Raw genomic sequence first — 27,182 nt, forward strand, 5'->3', positions numbered from 1 at the left:
CAAGATAAACATCTCTCTCTCTCTCTCTCTCTCTCTCTCTCTCTCTCTCTCTTTCTGTTCGGATTGCAAAAGTGGAAATGGAAGTTTAGCAGATCTGCGCGCAGACAATTCGGATGTGTGAAAAAAAATAAAGAGCGATCGTAATTGCTCGCCCGTACTTTCTTCAGTTCTCGACAAGAGAAAGAGAGACAAAAAGAAGAGCACGTCACAATGCCTGAAGTATGGCGGTTACGAATATTTTCACGGGTGTTAGACCACGAGACGATTGCGTAAAAGAGGAATCTCTGCTGCACCACAGAAGAACATCCCTTCCTCGACCGCTCTGGGATCTTCTCTTTCTCCGTTCGTCTGATGTGGGAGCCCCAAGAAAGAGAGACTCTCAAGAGTCCCCCCTTTTTCTCGGCCCGATGTCTAAAGCCATATATATACCACCACCTCGTGGAACAATCCTTTGAGAAAGAAACTTTGGGAGTAACGTCGTCTTCTGGTTAACCCAAAGAGTAGATCTCAGTAAATCGCCAATTTTTTCAAGTGTGGTCCGCCGCGCGAAAATAAATAGACCAGAGAACACGACAAGATAAATGATCACCACGCAGCACGATACTGCAGACTAAGGGGTCCAGATTTTCAAAAAAGGTAAGGCACGCTGCTCCTTCAGTTTCTCTTTTTAGTTCATTTTATCTTAATCTTCTTCTCTAAAAAAAAATTGCGATTTACACTAAAATACGTTCTTCTAAATAAGAAATTTCAATAAAATACTTTAGTTTGACTTTTTTTCATGTATAAAATAATACATCTTTCTCGTGTGAAAATATTTGGTAAAATAGAAACTTTTGTTTACTTGTTAGATAAAAAATAATTGAATTGCTTAAATTTCACAATTTTAGATGATTTCGAGGTATCAAGTCCTCTGCGCCCTTTTTCTTTTCGGCGCGGTTTTGCTTTATCAAACAATGGCGGTAAGTCAAGATTACAAGTGACAATTGTTTGTAGTGTTTCTGCACGTCATTTTCACAAAACTCACAAATAACAACAACAAGTCGCAACACAGATTTTGCAAAGACTTTCGTATCTTTATTCGATGGATTACGCAATGTGCGCGAAGGTTGTGATGGAAAATGTGTTATATTTCGTAAAATGTTGCTCCACATTTTTACAAAACTCGTAGCGATGAAGTAAAGCACAAAATTATTATTTTCATCGCAGCTTCCCACGGTGTATCGCGTAACAATAACACTGAGTGTATCTGCACGCATCATCTTCCTCTTCAGGTGGTAATATTAAGTAATTCATTAATTAACCCGGTGTTACGCGAACGCGCATGCTTTCGCCTGCGTGTGCGAGAAGCGCCTCTCGCATTATGTGAAGTCAACTAAAAGTTCTAAGCGCAACTCATGAATATTTCCATCGTGTTTTCACGAACGCTCGGAGATAGCGTCACAATGTCAAAATCAATTTTGAAAGATAAGAAAGATTGCGCATCGTTAATTAAATAACATTTTTCTTATCATTTGAAAACATTCAGAATTGGTTTATAGTTTAATTTAAACTTTTTAAGTTTGATTTAATTTTTAATTAAAGTTTTTTTTTAAATTTGTAGTTTATATCAACAATGGCGTGAGTTTTTTTTTAAATTAAATTTTAACGAAAACGCGACATAGACATATTCGTCGGATCTTGCAATTACCAATTAGAAGACATTTTCACCGGAAACAATGGCCGTGAAACCGATGAAAATCGGGGATAAAGAATGAGAAATATACAACCGCAGCTTCAATGCCGCAAAACTAACAAACGGAAAGATAAGACAGTCAATTAATTTATGCAACGCTTGCACTATCCCGCTTCCACGCACGGCTGTAATACACCCTTTCACCATCGTTCTGCAACGACATTTCAATTGTTTATTTGTGGTGTTCGAAATTTGATAAAATTTCATTGCAATATCGTTCACCATTTTCATATCACTTTACTATTTCTTACGTCTTATGTGTAACACACGCGCAATTATATAAATTATTACTCTTGCTTAATTTGTCAAATACATATCACCGTTCATGTGTGCAAATAGTGTCTACGCACGTCATTCTCTCTGTAAGTGTCAAAACACACAGCTGATAAATATCGCTTTTCCGACGCCGCTTTCTCGCCGGGCGTTAAAATCACCAGTCGGATTCGGCGCGATCGGGAGGGGGAAATGCGGATCGGGCGCATCTGCATACGTACATACACGTATATATACACGTGAAATCGTAAACAAGAGATCGCGCACAAAGCCACGGAGAGATGCGCATCCGCTCGGGAGGAACAATGTAACCCGACTTCCGGTCAGACATTGGCACGTGCACGCACCGAACGGTTTCGACCCGACGCGCGTCGTGTCGCAACCGCTTCTTTATTTCTCCCCCATTTTGACTGATAGTCAATTGCGAAAAAGATCCTGGCATTACGGGCCCTCCTTGTTTTAGCTCTGAATGAACACATAGACGCGGATTGACACAACATCTTCAAATGGTTTTTTATTAATATATATATAAAACGTATTGTGTTAAAAAAAAAGAATTGCTGCTTCTCGTGTCACGGAGCATTTTTTTATTCCGTTTCGAAAGTGTCACACAATTTGAAGATGTTCGCAATAAATTTTTTGTTCAATTACAAAAGCAATTCACATTTCATTTTGTGTGTGATTAATCCGGTTTTTCTTTTTGCGCAAAATATAACTGACGTGGATTGAAAATGAAATTAAATTAGCTATAAAAGGTTTAATGACTTACCGCGCGAGTGCAAGAAAAAGACGGAGGAAACGCGATTTACGGGGCGCGCATCCTTATGAGCGCCGCATACTATTGTCGAGACGATACGTGTCGAAACATATTGTTATTGTTCCGCCGAAACAATTACGGCACAGCGCGCTACACGCGTGGTTATGCTTCTGCAAGTTTCGCCGTTTTCCCCTAATTGTTCCGATGCAACCGTCCAGATTTGCAATGCAGATCGGAGACTCAAGTGTACAGTCCAAGGTAATTACGCAATCGGAGATTCCTTTTGAACTCCGCGTGTGTATTTATACAAAAAACAGTGAGACTTTATTCCGCGCAAGATCCGGGGGGGAAGAACGATTTGCGCGCGGATTGATGACAGCTGTTGGAAAATGATGGTTATCTACGATGAGTATATGGCACGCATAATCATCATTTCTCACGTTGCAGCAAGTGGACGGCTACACACCTGGCGTGGACTATCCAATTTACAACTCGGTGCCGTTCGGGCTCACCTTTACCTGCGGAGGCAAGTTACCTGGTTACTACGCCGATCCCGAGGCCAGATGTCAGGTGCGTCCATATGGTCGTCGTGCGCATAGATCTCGTTTTAATTTATTCGAGATTATTTAAATGTGTTTCCTCGTGATTATTCAAATGCGTTGCTATCAGCTATCTTATGTATACACATGTTGCAAAAAGCAACAGACTGGTTGCGAATTATTCTTTCAACATGTAATTTGCAAATTGTTTCGGTTTTTTACACCCGTGTGATGTTTTTAAAACCTTATTTGGAATACAAAGGTTTTAAAAAACACTTGAAAAAAACTTGTAAGAAAATTAGAAAAAATTTTTGTTTCATCTTATTTGACACTTGCTAAAAATTAACGTTCGATTCAAGGTGTGGCATTGGTGCTTGCCAAATGGACGTCAGTTCAGTTTCCTCTGTCCAAATGGCACGGTCTTCAGTCAAACAACTCGCGTTTGCGACTGGTGGTTTAAGGTACGCGCGCACATGTGTATTTTTTTTTTTTTTTTTTCAAACGTCACACAAAGGATTTTAATTTCGTATTGATTTTCAATGTTTTCAATTATTTTTTTTTTTAAGGTCGACTGCAACGATTCACCGAGACTTTACGGCAACAATGACGAGCTCTACAGAGACGTGAATGGAAACAAGATTTAACGCGACTCCTATATATTTTACTATTAGTTGAACAAACTGTATAATAATAAACTCTTTTTTTACATATACACAAACATAATCCTCCTCCAGCTAGCTTAACATTATCCGAAGTAGGACTGAGAGTAAGAATTTCTGTCTTGCCGATGCAGGAAGAGTGAGAACATCTGCCTTATCCTTAACAACTAAAATAGAGATTGCATTGAGAGAGGAGAAGAATTACAAATCGACATTCTTTGTTATGTTGCTCTTCCGCAAACCGAACATCACCGTTTTTCGCAAATTATTGTAATTCCACTTTATGTTCCTAACTTTACATATTTTGTATAAAACGTTCAAAAAAATGAGAGTGATTGATTTCAAATATATACACTTACAAAGAAATCCTGAACCAGAAACACGCGCAAATCAACAATCTGTCTCCGATAATCGATCGCGGAACTGCCCAAGTTTTTGCAAACGAGGATGCGTTGAATGTGTGTGAAGGTAAAGAATCAATTTCTCATCGAGACAATTTCTTGGCATGATCGGACAATAGAAAGTGAGAACTCGTCGTGACTGACCAGACCCCACCCTCACTTGTCTATCTTTTTTTTTTTACGGACGCAATACTTACACTTGTGTTTTACATGCGCGTCTCGTTACGCGAAACAGTCGCACAGCTCCTTATCTCTTTCGCAATTTCGAGGACGGACATGAATTTTTTTATTTCGTCATAAATGTCGTGGCGAATATTTCACAGCATCGTGTATTGAATCATTTGTTAAATTGTCGCCGTACAGCTTTCATTGCTATAATAAAATAGTAAACGTAAAAAATTTAAAATTATAAAAGTATCAAAACTTGTTGCAACAATAAAAATAAAAAATAAACACTTCGATGGAAAATACATAAATTTTTCAATAAGTCAAACAAAAATTATTAAGGACGACAGCTTTTCGACGACCAGTATGTAAAAAAAAAAAAAAAGAAACATGCGGAACCTGATTCCACGTGCTCGACCTTCCTTGAGCGCGAAGAAAGCCCGCGAGATCGAGGGTGAGTACAACTTGAATCTCAATTCGAGCAAAAAGAGAAAAACAGAGAAAACGAGAAATGTTGAAGCGGCGTCCTTGGTGGCCGGTGACAGAAGAAGAAAGGATTCATTGACTTTTCGAGTGGTCAAGAAAGCGTCAAAAAAAAAAAAAAAAAAGAAACAAAATATAAGTTCTCTAATAAAAGAAATGACACACTATAAAAAAAAACCGTATGTTAATTGTTTCAACCAGTTCGCGATAGTTGCAATTATCACGTGCAGGAAAAACCTTCGCATACATCACGCGAGTGACGTGTTGCGTTTGATGCGCGAGATATTTTATTAAAAACGCGAGGATGACACCATCACGCTGTGTACCTCTTCGCGATCGTTCATTACGAAAGAGCCTGTGTCGTGTGTAGGAAAACCAGCTTCCTACATTTCACCAAGATTTGCGCGGATCCTTATCGTACGTACGTGACACCTGCGACGATTCTATTTCAGACATCCTTTGTCAAGACATTAACGCTCGACGTTCCACTTTCACCCGACTTTCCTGATTGATCTTTCAAATGTATCTGTCGAGGTGTGTTCGCGCGATGGGTTCGGTCACGGTGACAGATGACGAAGAGATCGCGAACGAATCCTCCAAAGGCGGTCGAAAAGACCTTTGAAAGAATCATCGATCCCTCCTCCCATAGTGTAAACTAAACTATCATCTTATGACAATAGCAGGTGTCAAATCGATCGCGTTACAAATGTCAGAAAAATTCACATCGATTCTCATTCCATCCACTTCTACGCCGTCATCCACCTAAAAATCTCACGCGGAGAATCGAATGCCCATAACTCTTAACGCGCCATTCGCTCATTGCCACGGATTGTAACAATTGAAATCGTACAATCGCGTATGACGAAACGAACATCGTCGTAATTGCATGCCTGATCAACTATCGCTCGCGAGGCCGAATCGGAGATCGATATCTCGCGCAGGGCGCAAATATCACGTATGACATTACGCGCGTCGATATCGATATCGAGCGCTTTCGGGGGACCCCCGGACGGGTTTGTGCGAACGGGCGTCTTGTTCTGTCAGGTGGCGACGCAGGTGTCCGTCTACGTGCCTACGTTGTCGCTGCCTTTCTCTCGGGGCCTTAAGTCCCTCGACCAAGGAGGTTTTACGCCAATGTCCGAACGGGGTCCGGAAATACGCCAATGCGCCGCTCGACTCCCTTCTCCTTGTCTTGTCGTCGGTCGTAGAAAGCTCTCCATCAGACGATGGTGGTCGGAGCGCAACGCTCCTGCTGGTGGCTTTTCCACTTCCATCGCGCAGTCTTCTGGCCGGACCGATCGCCGCGATCTCGCCCCGCACCCGAAAAATCGTCTTGTCCGTGGTTCCGCGCGAAACATTGAAAAAAAAAAAAAAAAAAAAAAACGGGCATTTCCCGGACCGCGACGTCAGTTCAGTTCCACGAAGGTGCTTTCGTCCGTCTTTTCTAATTGCACAGTATCACATACACTTACGTGTGGATTTGCAATTTTTTAATTTTTATTTTCAAGTGCCAGTCGATGTGAGGACGGTGATTTCATGAGGGATTAGCGAAGAACCAGCGGAGCCGAGAGAGACAGGTTTGATCTTTTTTTTTTTTTTCATCCGCACCGTCGCGCTGTAAATCACACATTCCCCGCTCTCACCCGTGTGTAAAGCTGCATAATCGAAGAAGTTTGAACGGTGATAGAAACAAAATTATAAATTTTTCACACCCTCTCGACGCGATACCTCGCTTCTCTCCCATCTCTTACGTGCATTTTGGAGAAATCACATACGCGTGTTTCGCGATCGGCGCGATAGATTCTGTTAAATTTTCAGAGCGTGCAATTACAGTGTATTTTTACGTGTCTTGCCGTATATACGCAAAGAAAGCAGCAAAAACGCGCCGCGTGACGTTTCGGGCGAATTTAGTGAAATTTTGTATTGCCTAACACCACAGGCCTCTAATCACAGTGTTTATTTAGACAGTTCCTCCCTACTCTTTGCTCGCGGCCAGAATATTCTCATTGTTCTCGCTTGCGACAGTTCGTGCACATTGGCCCACGCAATAACGCTCGAAGAAAAAGTTTCGAGAAATCTATTAGCGTTAAAAGTGAAACTCCATTTCTTCTTTTCATTTGCGCACGCACACGCTTGCTATTCTCTAAGAAACAGAGATAACGCGCAGCTGATGAGCAAGATCCATCCGACTGTGTCGAGAAAAGAACCTGCAAAAGTAAGGGAGCGCGAGCGTTAAACCGAGTCGCGCCGAGCCGCAATAAAGACAGGACTTTCGCTGCCTGTCGCATCCTGTGCGCCTTCCTGCTCGCGCGGTCGTTTTTGCATCTCGATAGCAATGACAACGAGAGCGAACTGGTTTTATCATCGAATTTGCCACATCCGACTTTCCATTCGCGCGTGCAACGACTCGATCGCGAGAGTCGATCGGAGGCGCGAAATCGAAAGGGTCGCCCGCGCGCGCGAGCGTACGGAATTCCGCCTAAAAAAAAAAAAACACAGCGCAACTTTTCGCGCAATTTCCCGTGCCAAGCGGCATTTCAGTTCCAGCGAAGTCACGAATTTCTAATCTCACTGCCCGTCGAAGAATATCGCGAGAAGAGAGTTTGTTCGCGGTCTGAAGAAGCGTCGTCGCACACGTGTGACGACGGACGCACACATCTCTGACGCGTATGTAGCGTCGCGCACGCAACGGGGGCACGCACGCTGGTGCGCACCAGCGAATCGTATTCAACAACAAACACACTTTCGTCGGTCGGTTTTGCGGTAATTTATTCCAGTTTTATCAAGCAGGAAACAAATCACACGTCGTTAGCGTGAAACCGCGAGAGAGGATCGTTTCTCGTCGAGGGCCGCGATCCTGAAAACGAACTACAATTATCTGACGATTTGAAATCGTCGTTTAATCAGCACGATGACCAGACGGAATTTGCGAGTGCCAATAAATTGGTTTTTATTTCATACCTCACGCAGAGATTTATCGTTCGATTATTTTACGAGGAGTTTTTGCTTCTTATTTATATTCTAAGAAAGTTTGTTAATTATTGCACAGGCCTGGCCGAGGGCTTTACAGAACACGGAACGTTTCTCGAGTGTCTCTAGAATCGAGTCGCGATAGCGTTTTGCAATAAATCGCTGCGTTCAATATCGCGAGTTTATCTAAATCGAGAATTCGCCTCGTATCAAATCGTCGACTTCGCCTATCGATTAACCGGAGTGAATTTTCCGTAACCTCGACGATATATACACCTCAATCAACCATTCTCTCTTTCTCTTTCTCTCTCTTTCACTTTTTCCTTCGCTTTTGCTCTCGATGTTTAGTTCGTCGTCTCGTTCTAGCGCGTGTTCTCTCCTAACGCGTCCACCACGTTCACTTTCAATCGACGGATTCCGCGGAGGCGATTGTATATACGTTCGAAAGTGAATTTAATTTGCGCGCGACACGCCTTGCTCTTCTTAACGAGAGAGACCCGCCCTTTTTCTAAACTAAAATACCAGCGCGCTCTCCTCGCTTCTTGTGACCAAACTGCGCGACACGTATTTTTACCGGGTCTCTCTCTCTTTCTCTCTCTCTCGAAACGCTCAATTTCAACAAAACAAATTATATCATTAGAGAAATCGCGTCGCCGCGATATTTCAGCCGCTCTTCTTTCTTGCCCGCGCAGATTCTTTTTTTTTTTTTATCATTCGCAAGCGAACGAAGCGCATCCATATGGTTCCCGGTGCAAACGGAACACCCACGGCGGGCGAGACCGCAATTCGCGCAAGAATTTTCGCAGCGCGCGATCAACCTCCGTCGTTACGTAATTAAAAAAAAAACGTTTCATAACCACGCGGTCGGCCCATTTTCTTGGCGCCGATGGACGCGATCGTCGATGGCGGCAATACGGCAGCAGCACGTGCCGATGTGCTGCCGCGTTTTGCGGGATCTTTTTCATAAACAATATTGCACAGCGCGGCGGTGGCGGTGGCGGCGGCGGCGGCGTTACGACATAGCCCATGTCCGTCGTCGCGAGCGAGCGCGAGCGGCAGCGGCGGCGGCGGTCGGCTTTCTCCCGATACGCTGGTGGAAAAATAAACGAACGGACTTCGCCATAATCGAACGCCCGGATAGCTTTACGGTCAATACGGCGTGATTCGCGACAGAGATCGAGCGAAATTTCGTCACGATCCGCTCGTAAATCTCGAGCGGATTCACATTTAAGCAACACGATGATTGATTGGAACGATTTTATTGTTGCGATGAAAAAAAAAAACGTTCAGGTAGAAAAGTTTTCTCCACTTTAATCCCTCGCGAGATTAAGTTAATTATTCGAGTATCCTTCAAGCAAAAATATGTGAACGGTTTCTCTGCGTAGGTGAATAAAAATTTCAATCTTTCCAACAGGTTTACCGTCCCGATATTCGGTGTCTCGCATAGTCGGCTACTCTTCGCGAATCGTCGGAAGATAATCGCATTCACGGTGAAGGGGATTGATAAATTAATTGAGAGAACAGTACGGGAGAAGGTACATTAGCCCGGGAGAATGTTCGTACATGCATACATTATGTAGAATTCTGGCGCGTAGGCGTTCGCCAAGCGAAGAATAACGGTATGCGCAATAAGTTACCGCTAATCGTTATCAAGCCGAAGGATCATTAATAAAAAGCCTCCGTGTGTATTTATTCATTCGGTGTGTATGTGAGTTTAATTTAATGCTCGGTAAATGTTACGCGAATTAATGAGGGAATATTAATTTCTTTTCGAGCGTTGCTATGATATCTGATGACGATTACCGCTAAAAGATTTAATCGTCTCTTCGAGACGTTCGTTTTGCTATTGACGACAATTAACAAATGACGATTCTCATTACTTTTTCCAAATATATTTTTTAACGAACACGCAACGTCACTCTTCGCGCGAATGTATTTGAGAAACAAACACGCAGCAATTTTTTGAAAGATAAGAACCAAACAACAACTTTTGGAAAGCCTTCGCGATGCTTTTTTCGCCCGGGGACAAAACGAAATTTGACCATCGCTTTCGTAGTAAGATAATCAGACCGGCGGCCGAATGCGTCAAGAAGTAAAAAGTATGTCACACCTCGTTTGCACGAGACGCGCGACGACACGTTGCGAGAGTGTCTACTTTCAATAGACGTCCGTTTATTCTGCAATAAAAATTTCGCGGCGAAAATAATAAACCAAGTCCGTGTAAGATCGCAATTGATCAAAAATGACACAAATAACATTCAGGCCTGAAAATTTCTCTCTCTCTTTAACTCGGTTTTACACGTAACAGATCCGGAGCAATTCGAAGCAATAAAGTTGCAATGTACGCGGTGAAATTTGCAGTATGCACAGGTAGGAAGCGCCATACCGTAAAATATCTCTTATATGAAACCCCCATCGGTCTTTCACATTGTGTGCTCTCCCGTCTCTCTAACGAACAATCGTTCGCACGGAATAGGAAGAGTCGGCGATAGACGACGCCGGCAACGCGCCGGCTTCACGACACATTAATCGCGCTAATTACACCACGGGGGAGCCTCTTCTTAAGGGAGAAATTCGTAAGAAAACGAAACGGTTGTGTGTGTGTGTGTGTTCATCCAATTTTTCACTCTTTCGCGCGCCTGTCTCTTAAATAATAACTTTCGAATACACAGTTTCGCCGACTGAGAATCAGAACGGCGTCTATCGAGCGATATTAGCACCTCGCTCTTACGTAAAGACCTTGTAATGAAGCGTGCTGAATTATTAATCACGTGAAATATTAATCTAACAGCCGATCCGTGGAATCGCGTGTACACACGCGCGTACACACATTCGGATAAGAGCGTTTTAGACTTTTACCACGCGAATTTTTGATAACACGCGATTTTCAATCACTTTTTTCAACGACCACTATATTACCGCGATAACATCTCCGTGTGCGTATATTTGTCGTATCTTACACAATGAGTTGGTAAAACGACGCAAACGATGCTTTACGGTCGAATAAATTTCGTTCGCAGCCAAGAGTGAAATTATTTATTCCAGCGCAGCCGGTTCTCCGGTTTCGACGACGATTGGCAAGAACGACCGAAACGCTCGACCGAGGCGAATTCCCGAGTGTGTCGCTCGCTGACAGTTTGATACGCGAACGTACTTAATTGATTCCAAACCCGAGAACAGGACACATTTCGAATGCCAGAATTAGATGGGGAAGAGAGAAGGGAATTGAGAAGATATTAGATAAGAATAAAAAATTATCTATTGACGACGTCGCTTTGTTGCGCAAGCGGTTGCTTTATGGTAAACGAGTCCGATTGCTTTAATTCCGTGATCATTCGAGCGTGCGTTGAAACGTAAATGCTCCCCTCCCGTGAAAATGTGTACGTGAGCGTTGGAAGCTAATTTCCAAATTATTATCACAATCGAAAGCCATTCGCGGTTCGCGCGAAAGTGTTTGTTCGTTAAATTTCTTTCCGCCACAAGGAAGACATTTGATGTAATTCCTTTTACACGTAAATTAGCAAATACATACGCTTATGGCACGTGGCGTAAAATTAGCGAAACACTACCCTCGCGGAAAGCTCATAAATGGAATATCGTGCAAGAATTTCTAAATTCTAATAGGAGAAATCGGTCTGGTGGCAGAACGGAAGCTCGGAAACGCGATGTGCCGGCGAGATAAGAGGAGAACTAACTAAAATTATAGCATTTTAAAAGAAAACATCTAACACTTAGTGAAAAGTATAATAAAATCACGGCAAAATTAAGAGAAGAGACCGTCGCCGGCGAGTAAATACTTTCTATTGGCCGTGTACACGCGCGCGCAAAAAAAAAAAAAAAAAAGATACACCTATTCCAGATTCTTCGTTACATTGTTTTCACAAACTATTATCGGCTGTGTTCAAACTTAATTTAACATTTTATTTGACGCGCTTCTCACCACGGTAACATCGCAAAATGTTTTCGCTCTAGTTGCGTCCTCGATGTGGATCAATTTTGCGTGTTAAAGCAGTTTTCTGTGTTTAAACATGAAATGACTCGTGCAAAAATGCATTCGCGAGGAAAACGTCGGAAGATCGATGTGCCGACGTGTTTGTTTCTACGCTTTCGACGCAACGTTTGCACGCGCGGTTCCGAAATTCAACCATGCGGCCCTGGTTCTCGTCCAAGCAAGTTCAACGTTTCATTCTCCACGCACGCACACACACACACACACACGTACTAAAACTAGATAGTAATCTAGTTAATTTACAAAGGATACTTCTCTTACGCGCACGCGCGACCAATAGCTCCTGTTGCAATTATTAACATTTGCTCTGCATATGTTTGCCTTGCACAATCACGCACTTTCTACTTACAAGGCGAGCCGATGCTTGTAACTGTAATGTAACGAATATCTTCGCACGAGCGTCATGATTAGAATGGCGAGAGGAGAAGCGGTGATCGATCTGTTGAACTGCCGGATCCGCATCTAATTTTAAGCAGATCCGTTTTACGAGATACAATTCCGCTTTCCGCGATCTGACCAACTGCTTTCTTCGGAGGATTGTTAGAAAAAAAGTTTCTGTTACACACAGATAAGCGGTACTTTTACGGTGTGTTTCATCGCACAGATTCGTGCATTTGTTTTTCTAATCGTTGCCTCTAATGTTTGACGTTAAAAATGTTGCGAACAGAAAAAAATTAGTTCCTCTGAAGTAAAATTTTTATCTCACGGACTTCGATAAATTTTAAATGTCAGTCACCAGCAGTTACATTACGTAACATTTAAATTCGAATGTCGTTATAGGTGCTTGCTAAATCTCGCAACCAGTTGCACAATCTCTTGCCTAAAATACCACTTGTACATTTCTTTTTTTCGGAGTCTGCTCGTGTGACACGAATTTACATTAATCTCGCAAAACTGTTTTTTAACAATCTCTTATTGAGATATATTTTAAAAAACAAACAAAATGTCGCGAGAATTGTCTAGACACGACACACCTATCTTGGTATCATCTTTCGATGAAGTTTTAAAAATCAGGTTTCCGTCGTTTTAAATATCGTGTTTTTTCTTTGTTGCTTACTTGATGTATTATTCCCGGAGTATTCGATGGCTAAGCTCGAAAGAAATAAGAACTCACGAGTTCGACATACCGTGTTCTTTTGAAGGCCGTCGGGTTTTACAACCGCGTCTTGTTGTTTGCGTGAAAAATTTGTCCACAGCGACCGGAAAGATGCATGTGTGTAGTTCGCTATTTGTTCTTACAAAAAACTTTTTTTTCAAGTCAAAAACATAAAAATAGTTTTGGAATATTTCTTTGTTAGGAATATTTTGATAAAAAAACAAAAACATCGATACTAATTAATTAAAGATTTAAAACACTGATTAGAGATGTTTTCAATTTTACCTTTCGAACATTCTCAAGTTATTCAAACAGAGAAGAGGCGGTGGATCTTTGAAGTTTACCTTTTATTGTCACCATCCGATTTAAGAAGTTGAATCAATCAACTAGTCGTACCAGTCATCACTTCCGGTGACCTTTCGCGAGCGCGTGGATGACCGTTACGTGTATGCCGTAACGTAATGTAATTTACCGTAAGGTAACGTTACGGGCAACGCGTTCCGGCGCGACTCGATGAAAAAGAAGACATCTCCGACAAGGAAACCGTTCGATCCGAGATAAAAATCTATTGAGAGATCGTATCTCAGTCTCGCGTGTTTCCCGTATATTCAATAACAAACTAGCAAGCAGTCTCTTCTCTAGACAATATTTTCAGCGCGATAACATCAGGAGTCTGTTACACGCATGCATAAATATTACATCTGCGATGCTCGTTGCAGGCTGTAAAAAAAACGATTGTTCAAGTCCGGTTTAACATCGGGAAAAATGTTTTTCTCTGGCAAGTGTTGAAAATGCGAATTGTAAAGTACACACAAGTGTCAAACTCACCCGATTACAAAATGCGATAAATAATTCAGCAGAACGACGAATCTGATCTCCGTGTTGAATATTCAGAGATTTTATTATTCATAGATTTTATTACTTAAAGATCCAGCGCGTAGGTTTTTTTCCGCAGCTTCCGGATAAGGTCCTGTGTAATTTGAGGCGGCGCTTCCCACAGCGCGCCTGAGAACTCGTTCACATTTGTGACACAGACAAAAGGCGTAATTGCGAAAACTTGTGTAACCGAATAATGCAGTCTTGTGCAGTTACAGCCGGCGAGAGGCGCACATCCTATCTCTTTTTTTCCTACTTTTACAGAAACGATAAGAATCCGGCATGAGAACTGGAGCGCGATAGCGTTTAATTAATGCGAGCGTGTACGGCGCAGCCGCGTGTGCACGCTCGGCTCGAACGTCCCACATTTCTGTGCGCAAACTGACAAGAGCGAGTTTGTATTTACTTACGTTCGAGAGAAGCCGGTGGCGCCTTTCGGTTTAATTAACGACGGAAACGTCGGAATACGTCGGAAATTACGGGGAAGAAAAAAAGAGAAACAATTTTTTTTCCCGTTCGAGTCTCGTCATAATTAATTTGTATCAACAACCGAAAACTCGATAAAGAGTTTTTTCGTATAATCTCGATGTGTTTTTTTTTTTTTTTTTTTCAAACGAAAGGATTACACGCCGCGATTCAAATCTCATTATCCGCGTGACTGCAAATTGTACGAATCGTAACAGGTGCATAGTGGTACATTCATGGTATAAATGCATCAAGTCCAAGATTGGCAATCTAATGCGATACTGACTAAGTTGCAAGGTTACTTTCACTACCCCAGATAAAAATGTAAAATCTGAAAATGTTATGTGCGCGGTGAGCGCATTTATTATCTATCGAAAATGAATTATCCCCCTTCAAAACTGCCAAAAAAAAAATCAAGGTCGTCCTCACTTCTAGCGAAGATAATAATTGACGCTGTGTGTTTTCTAGTCGTAAATAAAGTTTCACGACGCGAGATTCGAAAATTTTGAAAAGCAACGCGCCCGAATTCGTGACTTTCCAGAGAAAGAAGAAAAACAAAAAACCTAGAATAATCATCAACTGTAAAAAAAACCAACTGTAAAAATCGCGCGCAATTATCCGATTTACCGAATCTAAGGATATATCACGCGATTATCGCGTTGAGAATCTATCTCTCTCGCGAGCGATGCTTCAAGCATCTTTCTTCGGATGTGCGCATGTTCCGAGAACATCAATAGAGACTAATATAATTAGACGCTCACAGAGCCGCGACTATCACACCCGATATTACGTGATCGCACATTTATATAACTCTCGCATTATCCTTGCATTATATGGTTAGCGGTGGTGTGACAGCACAGAGAAAGTTCCCTATCCGTTCCCATATGCTCGCGAGTCTACGCCGCGGCGGTGTTAAGGCGCCGCTTTGATCATCTGTGCACGGTGCCGTGCAATTGCCACTTGACACCCCGAGGAATTTGACTAACATTTCGCAACGGTAGAAATCTCTCTTGTCCCCGGCACGTCTTGCGTAAAGATTTCCGATAAAAAAAAAAAGATTAACGTTTCCAAAAAGCGTGGCGCAAAACTCCAAGGTTGCGAACTCCATTAACGAAAATTATGCGAAATTACGTATCACACAGCCAAGGACGCAATTAGTCGCTGTAATACTCAAATAAAATGCTTGATCGCGCTAAATACTGAGATTTTAATTATTCAAACATGTAGGAAAGATTAATTATTAATTAGTAATTATTAGTTTTCATTTTTGTACGTTAAGGGATTTGATCCTCTATCTTTTAATTAAACCAGAACACAAACCGCGAACTAATTCTATTAATTAACATAATTAATTCGTTTGTTGCAGTGCCAACATGCGGGAGAAACGATGGCGGCTGCTGCTGCTCGCTCTGTACGGTAAGCATCATCGGAGGATGATTCTCCGTTTCGCGATTCTCCGCCGAAGAGCGAGACTTGTCAGCAGGGAATTTACTTTTACTTGATTTCTACTATTTCTTCAAATCCTGTTTATCGCTCCGTAAATAAAGGAATTTCCTTGTGCGCTCACGCGGTCTCCCGTGACGCGTCCTTTCGTATTTTGGAACTTTCCGACGGGAGGAATGTCGGAGAAGAGAGAGAGACAGTGGACGACCTTCCACACTTTCAAAGATTTTACATCGCGCACAGATATTGCGATTTCCACCTTTCACGAGTAACGAACGAACGGATTCGGGGATAAACGATACGCGAGGAGAATTCGAAATTTAATAGATATTTGACAGAAAAAGTTTCGACCGCTTCGGAGAAGAGATTTTGCCGTTTCGCGTACGAGAGAGAAGCAAAGATTTTCCTCTCGTATTATCTCGTCTCCACTTCCATTTTTGACGTTAATTAAAAGTTTGTGAAAAATATACTTCAGAGTTGATTCGAAACAAAGAGAGAACCGAGCAGAAGAGAACCGTTCGTTGACTGAAAAAAAAAATAAAATATTCATCTTTCATCGTGTATCAAAACGCATTTGGTATTCGCGCTGCATCCATAGTTGTATGCAAAAACGATTTACAGAAAGATTCCACGAAGAAAGGGGGGACCCGTCGTCGTCGTGAATGTCAAGAGGACCCGTCTCCTTTGTCTCTGTGTGACGAGTGTGTAATCTTAAGTGTCCGAAACTCGGAACGCGAGATACTTGGGCGATATCCGAAGCTTTAGTGTCGTTTTATCGCGACAAGAAAGAGCTCGGGATCCGATTAAAAAAAAAAAAAAATGGAATTCCACGTAGGTTGGCGCGTGACAGAAGAAATTTTTCTTCGCGTTTCTATTCGCGGCAAATACAAATGCGAATTCAACTCAGTCCGTAACTCAGCCCACTCGAACGTTTCGAATCGGTCATGCGACACCGCGTAAGCGTTTGTTAGAATGTTTTCTGACATTTTGGTCTCTCGTCTCCGGTTTGAGATCTTTAAAAGACCTCCGCTTAAAAGTCACAAAATAATTGAGACCTTCGTGTTTCTTACGACATCGTAAAAGTTTTACGACAATTAGGAACGCGTACACTAACTTACAGGAATGAGCGCAAGTAACGTTTGATTATCGAGACGCATCCGGAGGTCGAACTCCGCTCGCGCACAACGTGTGAATTGCGTTTTGCGGCGTAACTGCTTTTTTTTTAACGAGAATCATCTCGCACCGGGATAAAGAAGGGTGTCGGTTCACGCCCTTCGTATAGGAGCAAAATGTCAGATCATTCCCATTCGATAGCGAGACTCCGCGTCGCCGACAGACAATTGGATGAGGCAATTTGTTTATACCGCAGACACGGTGGTATAGTAAAGCGGCGGTTTCGTCATGGAATCCGATTTGCCGTTTATGGGGGAGAGGGCACGCCCACGTTAACATTTCCCACAAACGGAATGCGAGCGCGTTCTCATAATTTATTTTTATGCAACGCTGACCCGCCGCGGAACGCTCGTTATCGATCGCGCGGCCCGGGAAAAGTATATGATTCCGTTATACGGTCACCGGGCCTACAACAGAGTTTTCAACATCACCTTCGAGGACATCCACTTTCCGGTTCGTAAAGCCGCCGCCTTCCTAAACGCGCCGCGACGCGAAGGCGCGAACGCGTTTTTCCGCATGTGCGAGCGCCACGCTCCGAGAATCGTATCGAAAATCACGGGAGCGAGAAACGCGCGCGAGAAACGATTGCGAGACACAGCGCGAACGACCGTAAAAACGACGATTATAATACATGTAAAAAATTTTTAGTCGGTCACCCGAGCAGCAACTACATTCTAAACTGATTGCTGCTTAAGTTGGAGGTGAATTAAGTCTTCTTGTAGTTTTTTTCACCCTGAAAGATCGCGCAACGTGTGTTTACACGAATTAAATTGATTAAATTGAATTTCCAGTAAATTTACTAATAAAACATGCGACTTCGGAAAAGTTGGATAAACGGCAAAGCAACTCTTGATCCAATAATGAACTTGGTCGCAAACTAATTTCTTACATCTCTCATCTGTCTTCGAAATAGCCTTGAACTACTTCAAAATAGTCAAGTGTGATTCAGTAGCACGGAGAGTTGTAAATATCGTTTCCCTTCCATTGTAAACTACGTGTGTAAACACAATATAAAACATATAAAATAAATAAAACAAGACTGAAGGTAAAACTAATAAGAATTAAACGAATCAAAGAGCGAGTGAGAAGTGAAAGCGACCCTCGAAGAACGGACGCCGAGATTGATGCGGTATATCACAAGTCTATGTCATATATATATATGTAGCTCGTATGTAGATCTAAAATCAACAACAAAACGTGTAAGGGAAACGATCAATAGACAGCCTTGATCCGTTTGAGAAACAATTACCTAACCGAATGCACACTCGCACACGGCGAGAGAAAATTGCAACACTTACGTAGGGTTCTCACCACACTTCTCGTCCAGGTTTTGCAACACCGACGCTCTTCTCCGCGATTTACGTAATTCGCGGATGCGTGGCCTTTTTCCTTAATGTAACCAGACGACTCATCAGGGCCATCAATGCCCCTCGGGCGATCAGACCTGTATTTATTTACCCACATGCACGATTGCTTTCCCAGATCGTGGTTTCGCGATCGTGAGGATCGCGCGGGTCTTTTTAAATCTCGACGATTCTCAATGAGATCTTCCGTTTGTTTTTTGTTTTATACATTTTAGGATTATTATTGGTCCACGCGGTCTCCGCAGCGCTCAAGACCAGGCCGAAATTCAAAATCGCGACAACCTCGACGACGACCACGACGACAACCACCACCGAGGAGCCTCGGGAGGAAGAAAATAACAATACGAGTTCGGAAGTACGTATACAAACGCTTACGACACGATTGCCGCGTGTGTAATAAATTACAAGGCGGCGCGTAACTGGTTTTCTAATGTTATGAATATAATTCTTAACGACGTAATGTATAATTACACGAATCTCGAAAACAATGTATGATTTATCAATGTTACATTGTAACGCGAATATAGAGATTGAAATCCGCGTAATGAGAATTTTTTTTTTTAATGAATGTAATTTCTCGACGTTACGGACAAAACAATGTGCGCGTCTTGCGTAAAAAAGTGTTTCTGTTCCACTTTATAAATCGCTATTCGATCGAAATTACAATTATTTCAATCTCTGTTCCAGATTGAGAGATCGTGTTCGTATTCGCGCGACGTGACGCGGATGAGACCGCGATCGTTTATCGTTCTTTATTGCAAAATTGATTTGCCGTGGTCACGACGATCATAATTACACGTGTACCAAAACCCGATTTCGTCAGCTCGTCGTTTGTGCTCGCGAGTAAAAAGAAAGACTCGCGCACCGTCGCACATGGCGACGCGCGTAAATAAAACCGGATATAAAACATTGTAGAATCACAAGGGTGGCTTGTGCGCGCGCTATATAAAAATCTATTTCGATACGTCAACTAACTCGTCATCGGGGTGCGCGGAGACGCCACTTCGGTTAATAGTTCGGTGTCAGATCAATTAACGTTAAAACTCGAACGAGCGACAGGTTCACCTTCACACACAAAACGCGCGCACGTGACATCATCAAATCGAAGCCGCTGCTCATCGCTGCTTATAAACATTTATATTGCGGCTTTCTCAAGCGTAAAATAACTTTTCTATCAGATTCCGGTCTGTCGGACACGCTTTTCCGCAGAAGACAATACGGAAATTATTATTACAGCAAAATCGATCATGTTTTCCGCTTAGGAAATGAAAGCCGTTTTTACACAGCACTGACGTAGAAGCGTGTTTGTTGGAAAAATTTTGAAAATTTTTGAGATTCTTGATCTCGCTTAGCAATTGTGTGTGTGTGTGTGTGTGTGGAAAAGTTTATTATTGTAATTCTGTGTTTGTTTTCCTCCAGACGACAACGGTCGCGACCGAAACCAACGGAACGACCGGGCACACCTTGACGGGAATACCGCAAATCGATTACATATGGGACCCGAATTTACCGCGCGAGTTGAACGGTTACAATCTCAGTGATTATCCGTTCTATAATAGCATACCGGAGAATATTGACTTCAAATGCGACGGTCTGCACGATGGGTTCTACGCCAGCGTGCCGCACAAATGTCAGGTGATTTATTTAATGATACTTACAATGTAGAAATAACATTTTAATCTTTCTCTCTCTCTCTTTTTTCCTACTTTTTCTCCTTCGGAAAAACATCAATAAAACATATGTTTGTAAGGAAAAAAAAATTAAATGCCTTCTACATCGGAAGATGTTCATTGCGCGCGTCAGCGCCGATTAAAATCCGTTTATTAGCGTTTCCACGTCTGCAATTTGAGCGAACGAGAGCCTGAGGTATTATTTCGCCGGCAAAAAGAACCGATGCTGAGACGGAAGTCAGGCGTCGGTTGAATGAGATTCTAAAGAAAGATCTGACACAGCTTGGTACATCTTTCGCGCAACGAACAGGTGTCAATGATCCGAGGTGTCAATGATCCTCGAGTTCGCCTGATATTTCCGACGATACGATATTACATCGGAACGGTCGTCGACGTCGATCCGAAGGATTGATTGATAAGCGATTGACACGAACGCGAACGAAAGCGAGTTCTCATCTCGAACGGGATGCGGATCGCAAAAAAATTGCCCGCGTATCGAGATTGAGTACACTTTTACCAATCATCATTGCTAAGAGCGATCGTTTCACCGCGCGAATCCCGGTTTGGATTCCCGTGAAAACGATTGAGAAATCATCGACGCGAATTCATTTCAACGTCGTCCGTCTCGACGAAATCAAATTACAGTCCTGATGTAATTATCGTACACACACGAGCGCGATAATTATCATAACTCCGTGGCTGGCAGACGCATGAGATACGTAACGTAATATCTATGATACACCGATTTTTCACGACGATTTTGCACGTTCGCATTAGGTCGATTACGAAGACTATCCCGACGATAATCGACTGCGATTAAATAAAACTTTGCAAAACAAAGTAACGGCGATTTATATCAATCGAGATATACAAAATTTCACCACGATGTGACAGCAGATCAGAAATTGTCGAGAGTAATCCGATCCGCAAATCGATTAATCTTTCAATAATGTGTATCGCGTGTGGATTGTAAGAGCAACCGAAAGTAGAAATCGATATTGAAAGTGAAAAACATCTTTTGCCGAGATCGTAATAACAAGGTCACTGCGAAAAGAAGCCTTACGAGGACTTTCGTGGTCCGCTACGCTTCTCGTCCCTGACCGCGCGCGTGCGATTCATGTGCGCGCGAATCCTAGAATTGTGAAAGCGATTGCAAAGTTGTGCAAAGCAGCTCCCCTTTTCTCGGCTCGGTTTTCTTATCGATCATTTTCACGGTGCTGCAGAACGAATGGACGATTGTCATGCAAATATATTTAAGGTTCGTCATAAGGCTGCGCAAGAAATACGCAAATTTTTACGTCATCGCGCAAAAGTTTTTTGTCGCGAAAGAGAAATTGGGAAATGAGCAATTAATATCCGTCCCGCGGGCTTCCTGCCGGGAAATGATTCGCAATTACCTCGGATTATTTTCTTCCACGCCTTTTCGCGGCCTCGGGCGAATTTGTTGAACGATTCTCAACGATTAATCCTCGGCGACGAGGAGTTCGTAGTTCGACCGACGTTGAACGTCGAGAAGATCGCGCGAAAAGGCATTTTCTCGTAAGATATAAAGAAGGACGCGCTCTGAATAATTCCGGCGCTAGTTCTCATGCAAACAACCGCGATTCGTTTTCCGCATCTGGCTCTGAAAGGAAGTTCCCGACGAGCGCGTTTTACTTCGTCGGACTTTTCACCGTAAATTCCTCGCGCAGTCGAAACTGTCGTAAAACGTGAATTCCCGAGGAATTGTTATACACGTAATCGCGCGACGATTAGAAGATAAAATTTAAATTTTTTTTTAATTTTTCAAAAAAACTTCAAAACAATTAATCAAACTGAGGAACGCACGCGCGAAATAAATGTAATTGTACGTCCGGGACTAGAAGATAAAAAAAAAAAAAAAACAACATTGAAAGATAATATCTACTTTGTGTCGAAGAAGTTGCAGAGACTCTCTAACTGCACTGAGATTAACTCCAAGCCGCATATGCGCGTGAGTCTCATTAGACGCGATTAGGCATTCGATGATCGTCTGACATTTGCATGGCGAGTTGAGTAAGATTCACGATCTATTATTGGAGGAGACGAGCCAACTTCTTCTTTACACGGAGAATCTCGGCGAAACGATGCCAAACGCTTGCCGAAAGGATGTGCTCTGAATGATTTCCAGATAATTTTTCTCCCTCCTCTCAGATAATTCACGGGCGTTTGTGCGTTCCAGATAATACAAACGCCTCGCACACAAACGCGAGCATCGTGCGTGAGGCACCGCAGAATGCACATTTACGCGAGCGGGTGCAATTATATTCGCGCTCGCGCACACATATACACACGCACACGCGCAGAACCGCGCCGTGTGAAAGCTACGTGCGGTAAGATCGCTCGTTTGCAGTGAAAAGTGTGTTAGACCGCCGTTGCGTCGTCGACGTTTTGTTTTATTTCAGAAAACGGCGACGACACGACGACGAATCTCGCGACGTCGCGAAGACACGATGCCAGAAATTCGATCCAAATGCCGTTTAAAAAATCTCGAAAGTTTGACGGCGGGCGCCGATTTGCCGTCGGCCGCTTTCACCCATCGATCGATTCGATTTCGTAAACGCTCGTGCCGTTTCGCCAAAATCCATTCGGTATTCTTAATGATCGTCTTATAGCAACGACGATTAATGACGTTACTCTTGGAATTCCGTTCGCGCAGCAGCGCATGGCGAACGTGTCGCGCGCAATCGTTTTTTTTTTTTTATATCATTATGCGTCTCTCTGCTTCAAGGTCTACCATCACTGTCTCTTCGGCACTCGCTACGACTTCCTGTGCGCCAACTTCACGGCGTTCGACCAAAAGACCTTCATCTGTCACTTCGTGTCCGAGGTCGACTGCGCCAATTCCAAAAAATACTGGCACAGAAACGACGCTCTTTATCAGGCCGCCACGACAACAACCACGACCACAACGACGGTAGCGCCGGTCACCGCGTCGACCAGTCGACCGGGACGCGACAGACTTGCTTCCCGACGAAGACCTCCTCCGACAAGAAGGAGACCTTACGACTATTATGACGAGGATTATTACGACGACGAGTACGGTCGTCCGCGGGACTTCGCCGGCCGAGATGAATACGAATACGACGACCGGAAGTACAGGAGAGATCGCGACTTCAGGGATCGGGACCGCGATCGTGACTTCCGGGACAGAGAGCCGCCGCCGCCGCCACCGCCACCGCCGCGCGGTAGAGACGATAGAGATCGCGAAAGGTACTCGAGCAGAGGAAACAGAAGAGAGCCTCCCAGACTGAGGGATCCCCTCGAGGACGACTTGAGATCTCGGGGAAGAAATCCAGACCAGGGTGTCATCAGATCGTCGTCGAGAGAGGTGGACGATTCAGATACGTATGACAGGCGAACGGAGTCAAGAAACAGGGATGTTGACGATCGAAGGTATTCTGACAAAAGAAGTGAGAATTCGATTCTATTAAGACGATCGAAACTCTTAGATATTTTGTTGTATGCGTGATGTACACAATTAATTTTTATAATAATTAATCGTGTCTTATTCGTGCCAGATATCGAGACGATTACGACGATAAGGAATCCGCGGCGCCTTCGGCGAGTGCGACGTCGAATTCGGAAGGTCTCGTGAAACCGGCTGCGCCAAGCAGTTCGGTTTACTCGCGACCGAGAACACCGCCCAAGATTAGACGACCGGTGCCGATATCGGAGCAAGATCGGTACGCGTACAAAACCACTCCTGCGCAACCAACAGGTACGTAAAACCGATAACATCTTTGAAAAGATTGAATTCTTCAAACTCAACGTGTCGAAATTGAATTAAAGAGGAGCCACGGCGACGACCGGCAGATCTGGCGGAAGATGATTATTACGATGACGAGTTAGAAGACATTAGGCCAAGAAGACCGCTCAGAAGAAGACCCTCGTACAGGGACAGAGATCGGGACAGAGACTTTTACGAAACTCGAGATCGGGATCGCCCCTTCAGGTAAGGTAACGTAAACGACACCGACAACTGATATATAGCGAAAACAACAGTAGGTAAAGCGCGTGATTTAATCTCTTTTTGAGAATGCAAAGTATATGACCGAAAAAAATACAATCATACAATATTAGTTAGCGAATTAACGATCTTTCTAGAACTCGTTATCATTCGCCGCCAGAAGAGGTACGACTCAGGACACATCAAGATCGCTCGAGGGATCGCTATTACGATCGTGAGAGAGACCGAGGCAGGGATCGCGGCAAGGATCGCGGATCGTCGGATCGTGACCGAGGCAGATCGCAGGATCCCGAAAGATCCGCGGATCGCGATTCGCGGGGAAGATCGCAGGATGCCGATAGGCAAGAACGACCGTACTCGCCGCGGCTTCTCGATCGCGAGAGAGACGTCGAACGATCGCGATCGAGATCGAAGGATCTGTCAGACACCACGGAGGTATCGAGAAGACCGAGCTCGTACGACAGAACAACTGAGAAAGCGACTACAACAACCACTACCACAACGACTACAACGACCTGCTTGCCGGAACAGCTCGTTCATTATAAGTCCGAGATAGAGTCCAAAGACGTGGTGACCGATCAACCGGAGAAGCCATCTTATTCGGAACGACCAGCCAGACCTATTCAAACGCAAAGTGGTGGTCGCGTAGCAATGAGTGACAGTCAGGATTATCAGAGAAACTTGTCGGAGAAATCGCAGAGACCGTCTCAACAAGTGGATTACCAAGAGAGAGACTCGGTTTCTTCTACCTTAGACGGTAGAAACGAACAAGATCATCATCAGGCCGCGTACCCTGACGAATACTCCTCGGAATATTATGACGAACCGCTGGAAGAGCCACCGTCTTCTCCTCCGCCTCGCACCACCGTTCGAATAGTGAAGAGGCCTTTCCTGCCGTCTCGAGGCGGTAATCCTAATCCGAGAGGATTATCACCGGTCGGTTCTAAAGCGTCACAACCGCCTAGAAGAGAGGAAGAAGTGCTGAGTGATCAGCGAAGCACCGAAGAAGAAAACGAACGAAAGACTTATTACGTGCAAGAGGAACAAGAAGACAATAGAAATATCAATAATCAGGAATCACACCTGAATCCAGACAACAAGCAACCGTACGACGCTTACAAAACCGTTCTGAATGATCCTCAGAAGAAACAATGGCAAGAGGATTACGACAGTGTGATATCCAGACCCGTGCTACAAAGACCGACAGAGAAGAACGAAGAGGAAGTCTCAAGAGGCACGGAGAACCTGTCGAATTCCTCCAGAGGATACTCCATTCAAAACCAATCGTACGATTCACGCGGGCATCAAGGAGATAATCTCACGCCTAAGTGGACGGAGAACTACTCGAGCAACAAGCACGCGAACGCTGGCAACGTGCCAACGTCCTCAGGATCACCGATCGTTCGCAACAAAGCCCGACTTCCTTCCGTCGAGACCACGCCGAATATCTACAGTTCGACGTACAAGAGCGAAGATTTTCAGGATCTACCCACCGGACCTGGCTACAGAGCCAAGCAGAGGATCAACGAAGTGACGCATCGTCTTCAGGACATACCCGAGAGCGAGTACGACGTAACTCTGAACGACGCGCTGACGCCGACTCTGATTCAGGAAGCCAATCTGCCGAGCGGATTTGTTCTGCCGATTCATCGACAACATCTGGGCAGAGACGCCGTGCTACAACCTTCCGAAAATAATTACAAGCTCTCCAGAGCCAATCATCAACATCAACAACAACAACAACCGCAACATCAGGAACAAAAACCTTTCATCCCGAGTACGCAGTTTTTGCCGGCGACGAATATCAATAACGACCGCGGCCGAACGTTGTACTACAGAACGCCGGAAGCGATACAGGTCAGCGGGGCGCAGTACAGACAGCAAAGACCGTGGCAGGAATACACCGCGTACTGACGACACGCACAATGACGATGTGAGACTTCAAAGGACGAAACGCTCGAAAATATAAATTTTTCACGAAGCGTATCATCCTTGGCTTCGCGAGAGAATAAACGACTAATTTAATACTGCCACCGATCGACTCACTTACAGGAAAGACACTTTCACGGAAGAAACGCTCTTCTTTCTTTTATGAAACTGACTTTCCGTCAACAGACATCACGTTACTTCGACACTACTTGTAGCCCTTGTTGCAATCGGATGATCAGTGTCTTTCATTCCAAAGAACGCGCGACACACCTCGACGCGTCGCGTCGCTCCGAGGGTAGGGAAATAATCAGTAAACGATTCAGCTAGGTATTAATGTAGTACGCGAGAGAGAGAGAGAGAGAGAGAGGAGGTTTTTATAATTATAAATTAAACTGCGAGAAAAAAAGACGAGATCATTTAAAAAAAAAAAACGCTTTACAGCGAGGAAAAGTGTGCGCGAGACGTGTAACAATGAGATGTTAGTCATTCTAATATTCATATTGATATGTACTCATCATTACTCACGAATAAAAAACAAACACTAAAAATAACGGCAGGATCAATGTCCAACGATAACCGCAATCGCAGATGATTCGTTCCGAGATCTTCGCTAGAGAGAAATTCTACTTGGCAACTATGATAATGTAATACAATGCAAATGTGTGTTGTAGCGTAATGCGATACAGACGTTTTCCCTTAGCAATGTTACATGATAAAACCACGGAAACGTTATAGAGTCTAATATAACGGTTTGATTTTGCGACGTTAATGCACACCGCGTCAAAATTCAAATCTCTCTCTATTTGAGTTTCAGAGAAGCGTTGAATATGTATATTACTCTTCTTTTTCATCCGAACCGTTTTTGTAAATAAATATGCGATATTCTATTTTGCGCACGTTCAAGATAAATTGCAAATTCGAAATAAATGTTTTTTTGTTTTTTTTTTGTTTTTACGGAAAACTGTATACGTTAAGTTTCATCGTCGAATCTTGATAGATATTACTAGCGAATAAGTCTTCCTGAGCGTATGCCTTGTCTTAAAAACTATGTCGATATTTACGAAATAAACAAATAAGAAATTATACATTCACTATTGTTGTTTTTCGCTCTCCTCCTCTTCCTCCGTCTCCCGACTGACATTTCAAATAATAACACAGCATCTGAAAGAAAGCTCTGCAATTGTAGAATG

The 27,182-nt window shown here is 43.5% G+C and overlaps 2 protein-coding genes across 3 annotated transcripts; both read left to right on the forward strand.

The window, feature by feature from the left end:
- Positions 1 to 466: 466 nt before the first annotated feature.
- LOC109853540 lies at positions 467 to 4,009 on the forward strand. Its single transcript, XM_020425759.1, has 5 exons — positions 467 to 636; positions 888 to 959; positions 3,210 to 3,332; positions 3,661 to 3,762; positions 3,868 to 4,009. The coding sequence occupies exons 2-5, from the start codon at positions 888 to 890 to the stop codon at positions 3,943 to 3,945; spliced, it is 375 nt and encodes a 124-aa protein (XP_020281348.1). The 5' UTR covers positions 467 to 636; the 3' UTR covers positions 3,946 to 4,009.
- A 2,218-nt stretch (positions 4,010 to 6,227) lies between these two features.
- Positions 6,228 to 27,075, forward strand: LOC109853521 (uncharacterized protein DDB_G0287625). 2 transcript variants are annotated; one of them, XM_020425734.1, is made up of 9 exons: positions 6,228 to 6,434; positions 6,518 to 6,586; positions 15,792 to 15,841; positions 18,621 to 18,760; positions 19,825 to 20,040; positions 22,825 to 23,489; positions 23,615 to 23,814; positions 23,886 to 24,048; positions 24,201 to 27,075. In XM_020425734.1, exons 3-9 carry the CDS (start codon positions 15,799 to 15,801, stop codon positions 25,975 to 25,977), a joined length of 3,204 nt encoding a protein of 1,067 aa, XP_020281323.1. In that variant the 5' UTR covers positions 6,228 to 6,434; positions 6,518 to 6,586; positions 15,792 to 15,798; the 3' UTR covers positions 25,978 to 27,075. The 2 variants fall into 2 exon arrangements, with proteins under 2 accessions (XP_020281323.1, XP_020281322.1); XM_020425733.1 differs by having other exon boundaries at positions 6,228 to 6,586.
- The last annotated feature ends 107 nt before the right edge of the window (positions 27,076 to 27,182 follow it).

This window comes from Pseudomyrmex gracilis, unplaced genomic scaffold (genome assembly GCF_002006095.1).
Source record: "Pseudomyrmex gracilis isolate BER0280 unplaced genomic scaffold, ASM200609v1 scaffold_50, whole genome shotgun sequence".
In the NCBI taxonomy this organism is placed as follows: Eukaryota; Metazoa; Arthropoda; class Insecta; order Hymenoptera; family Formicidae; genus Pseudomyrmex; species Pseudomyrmex gracilis.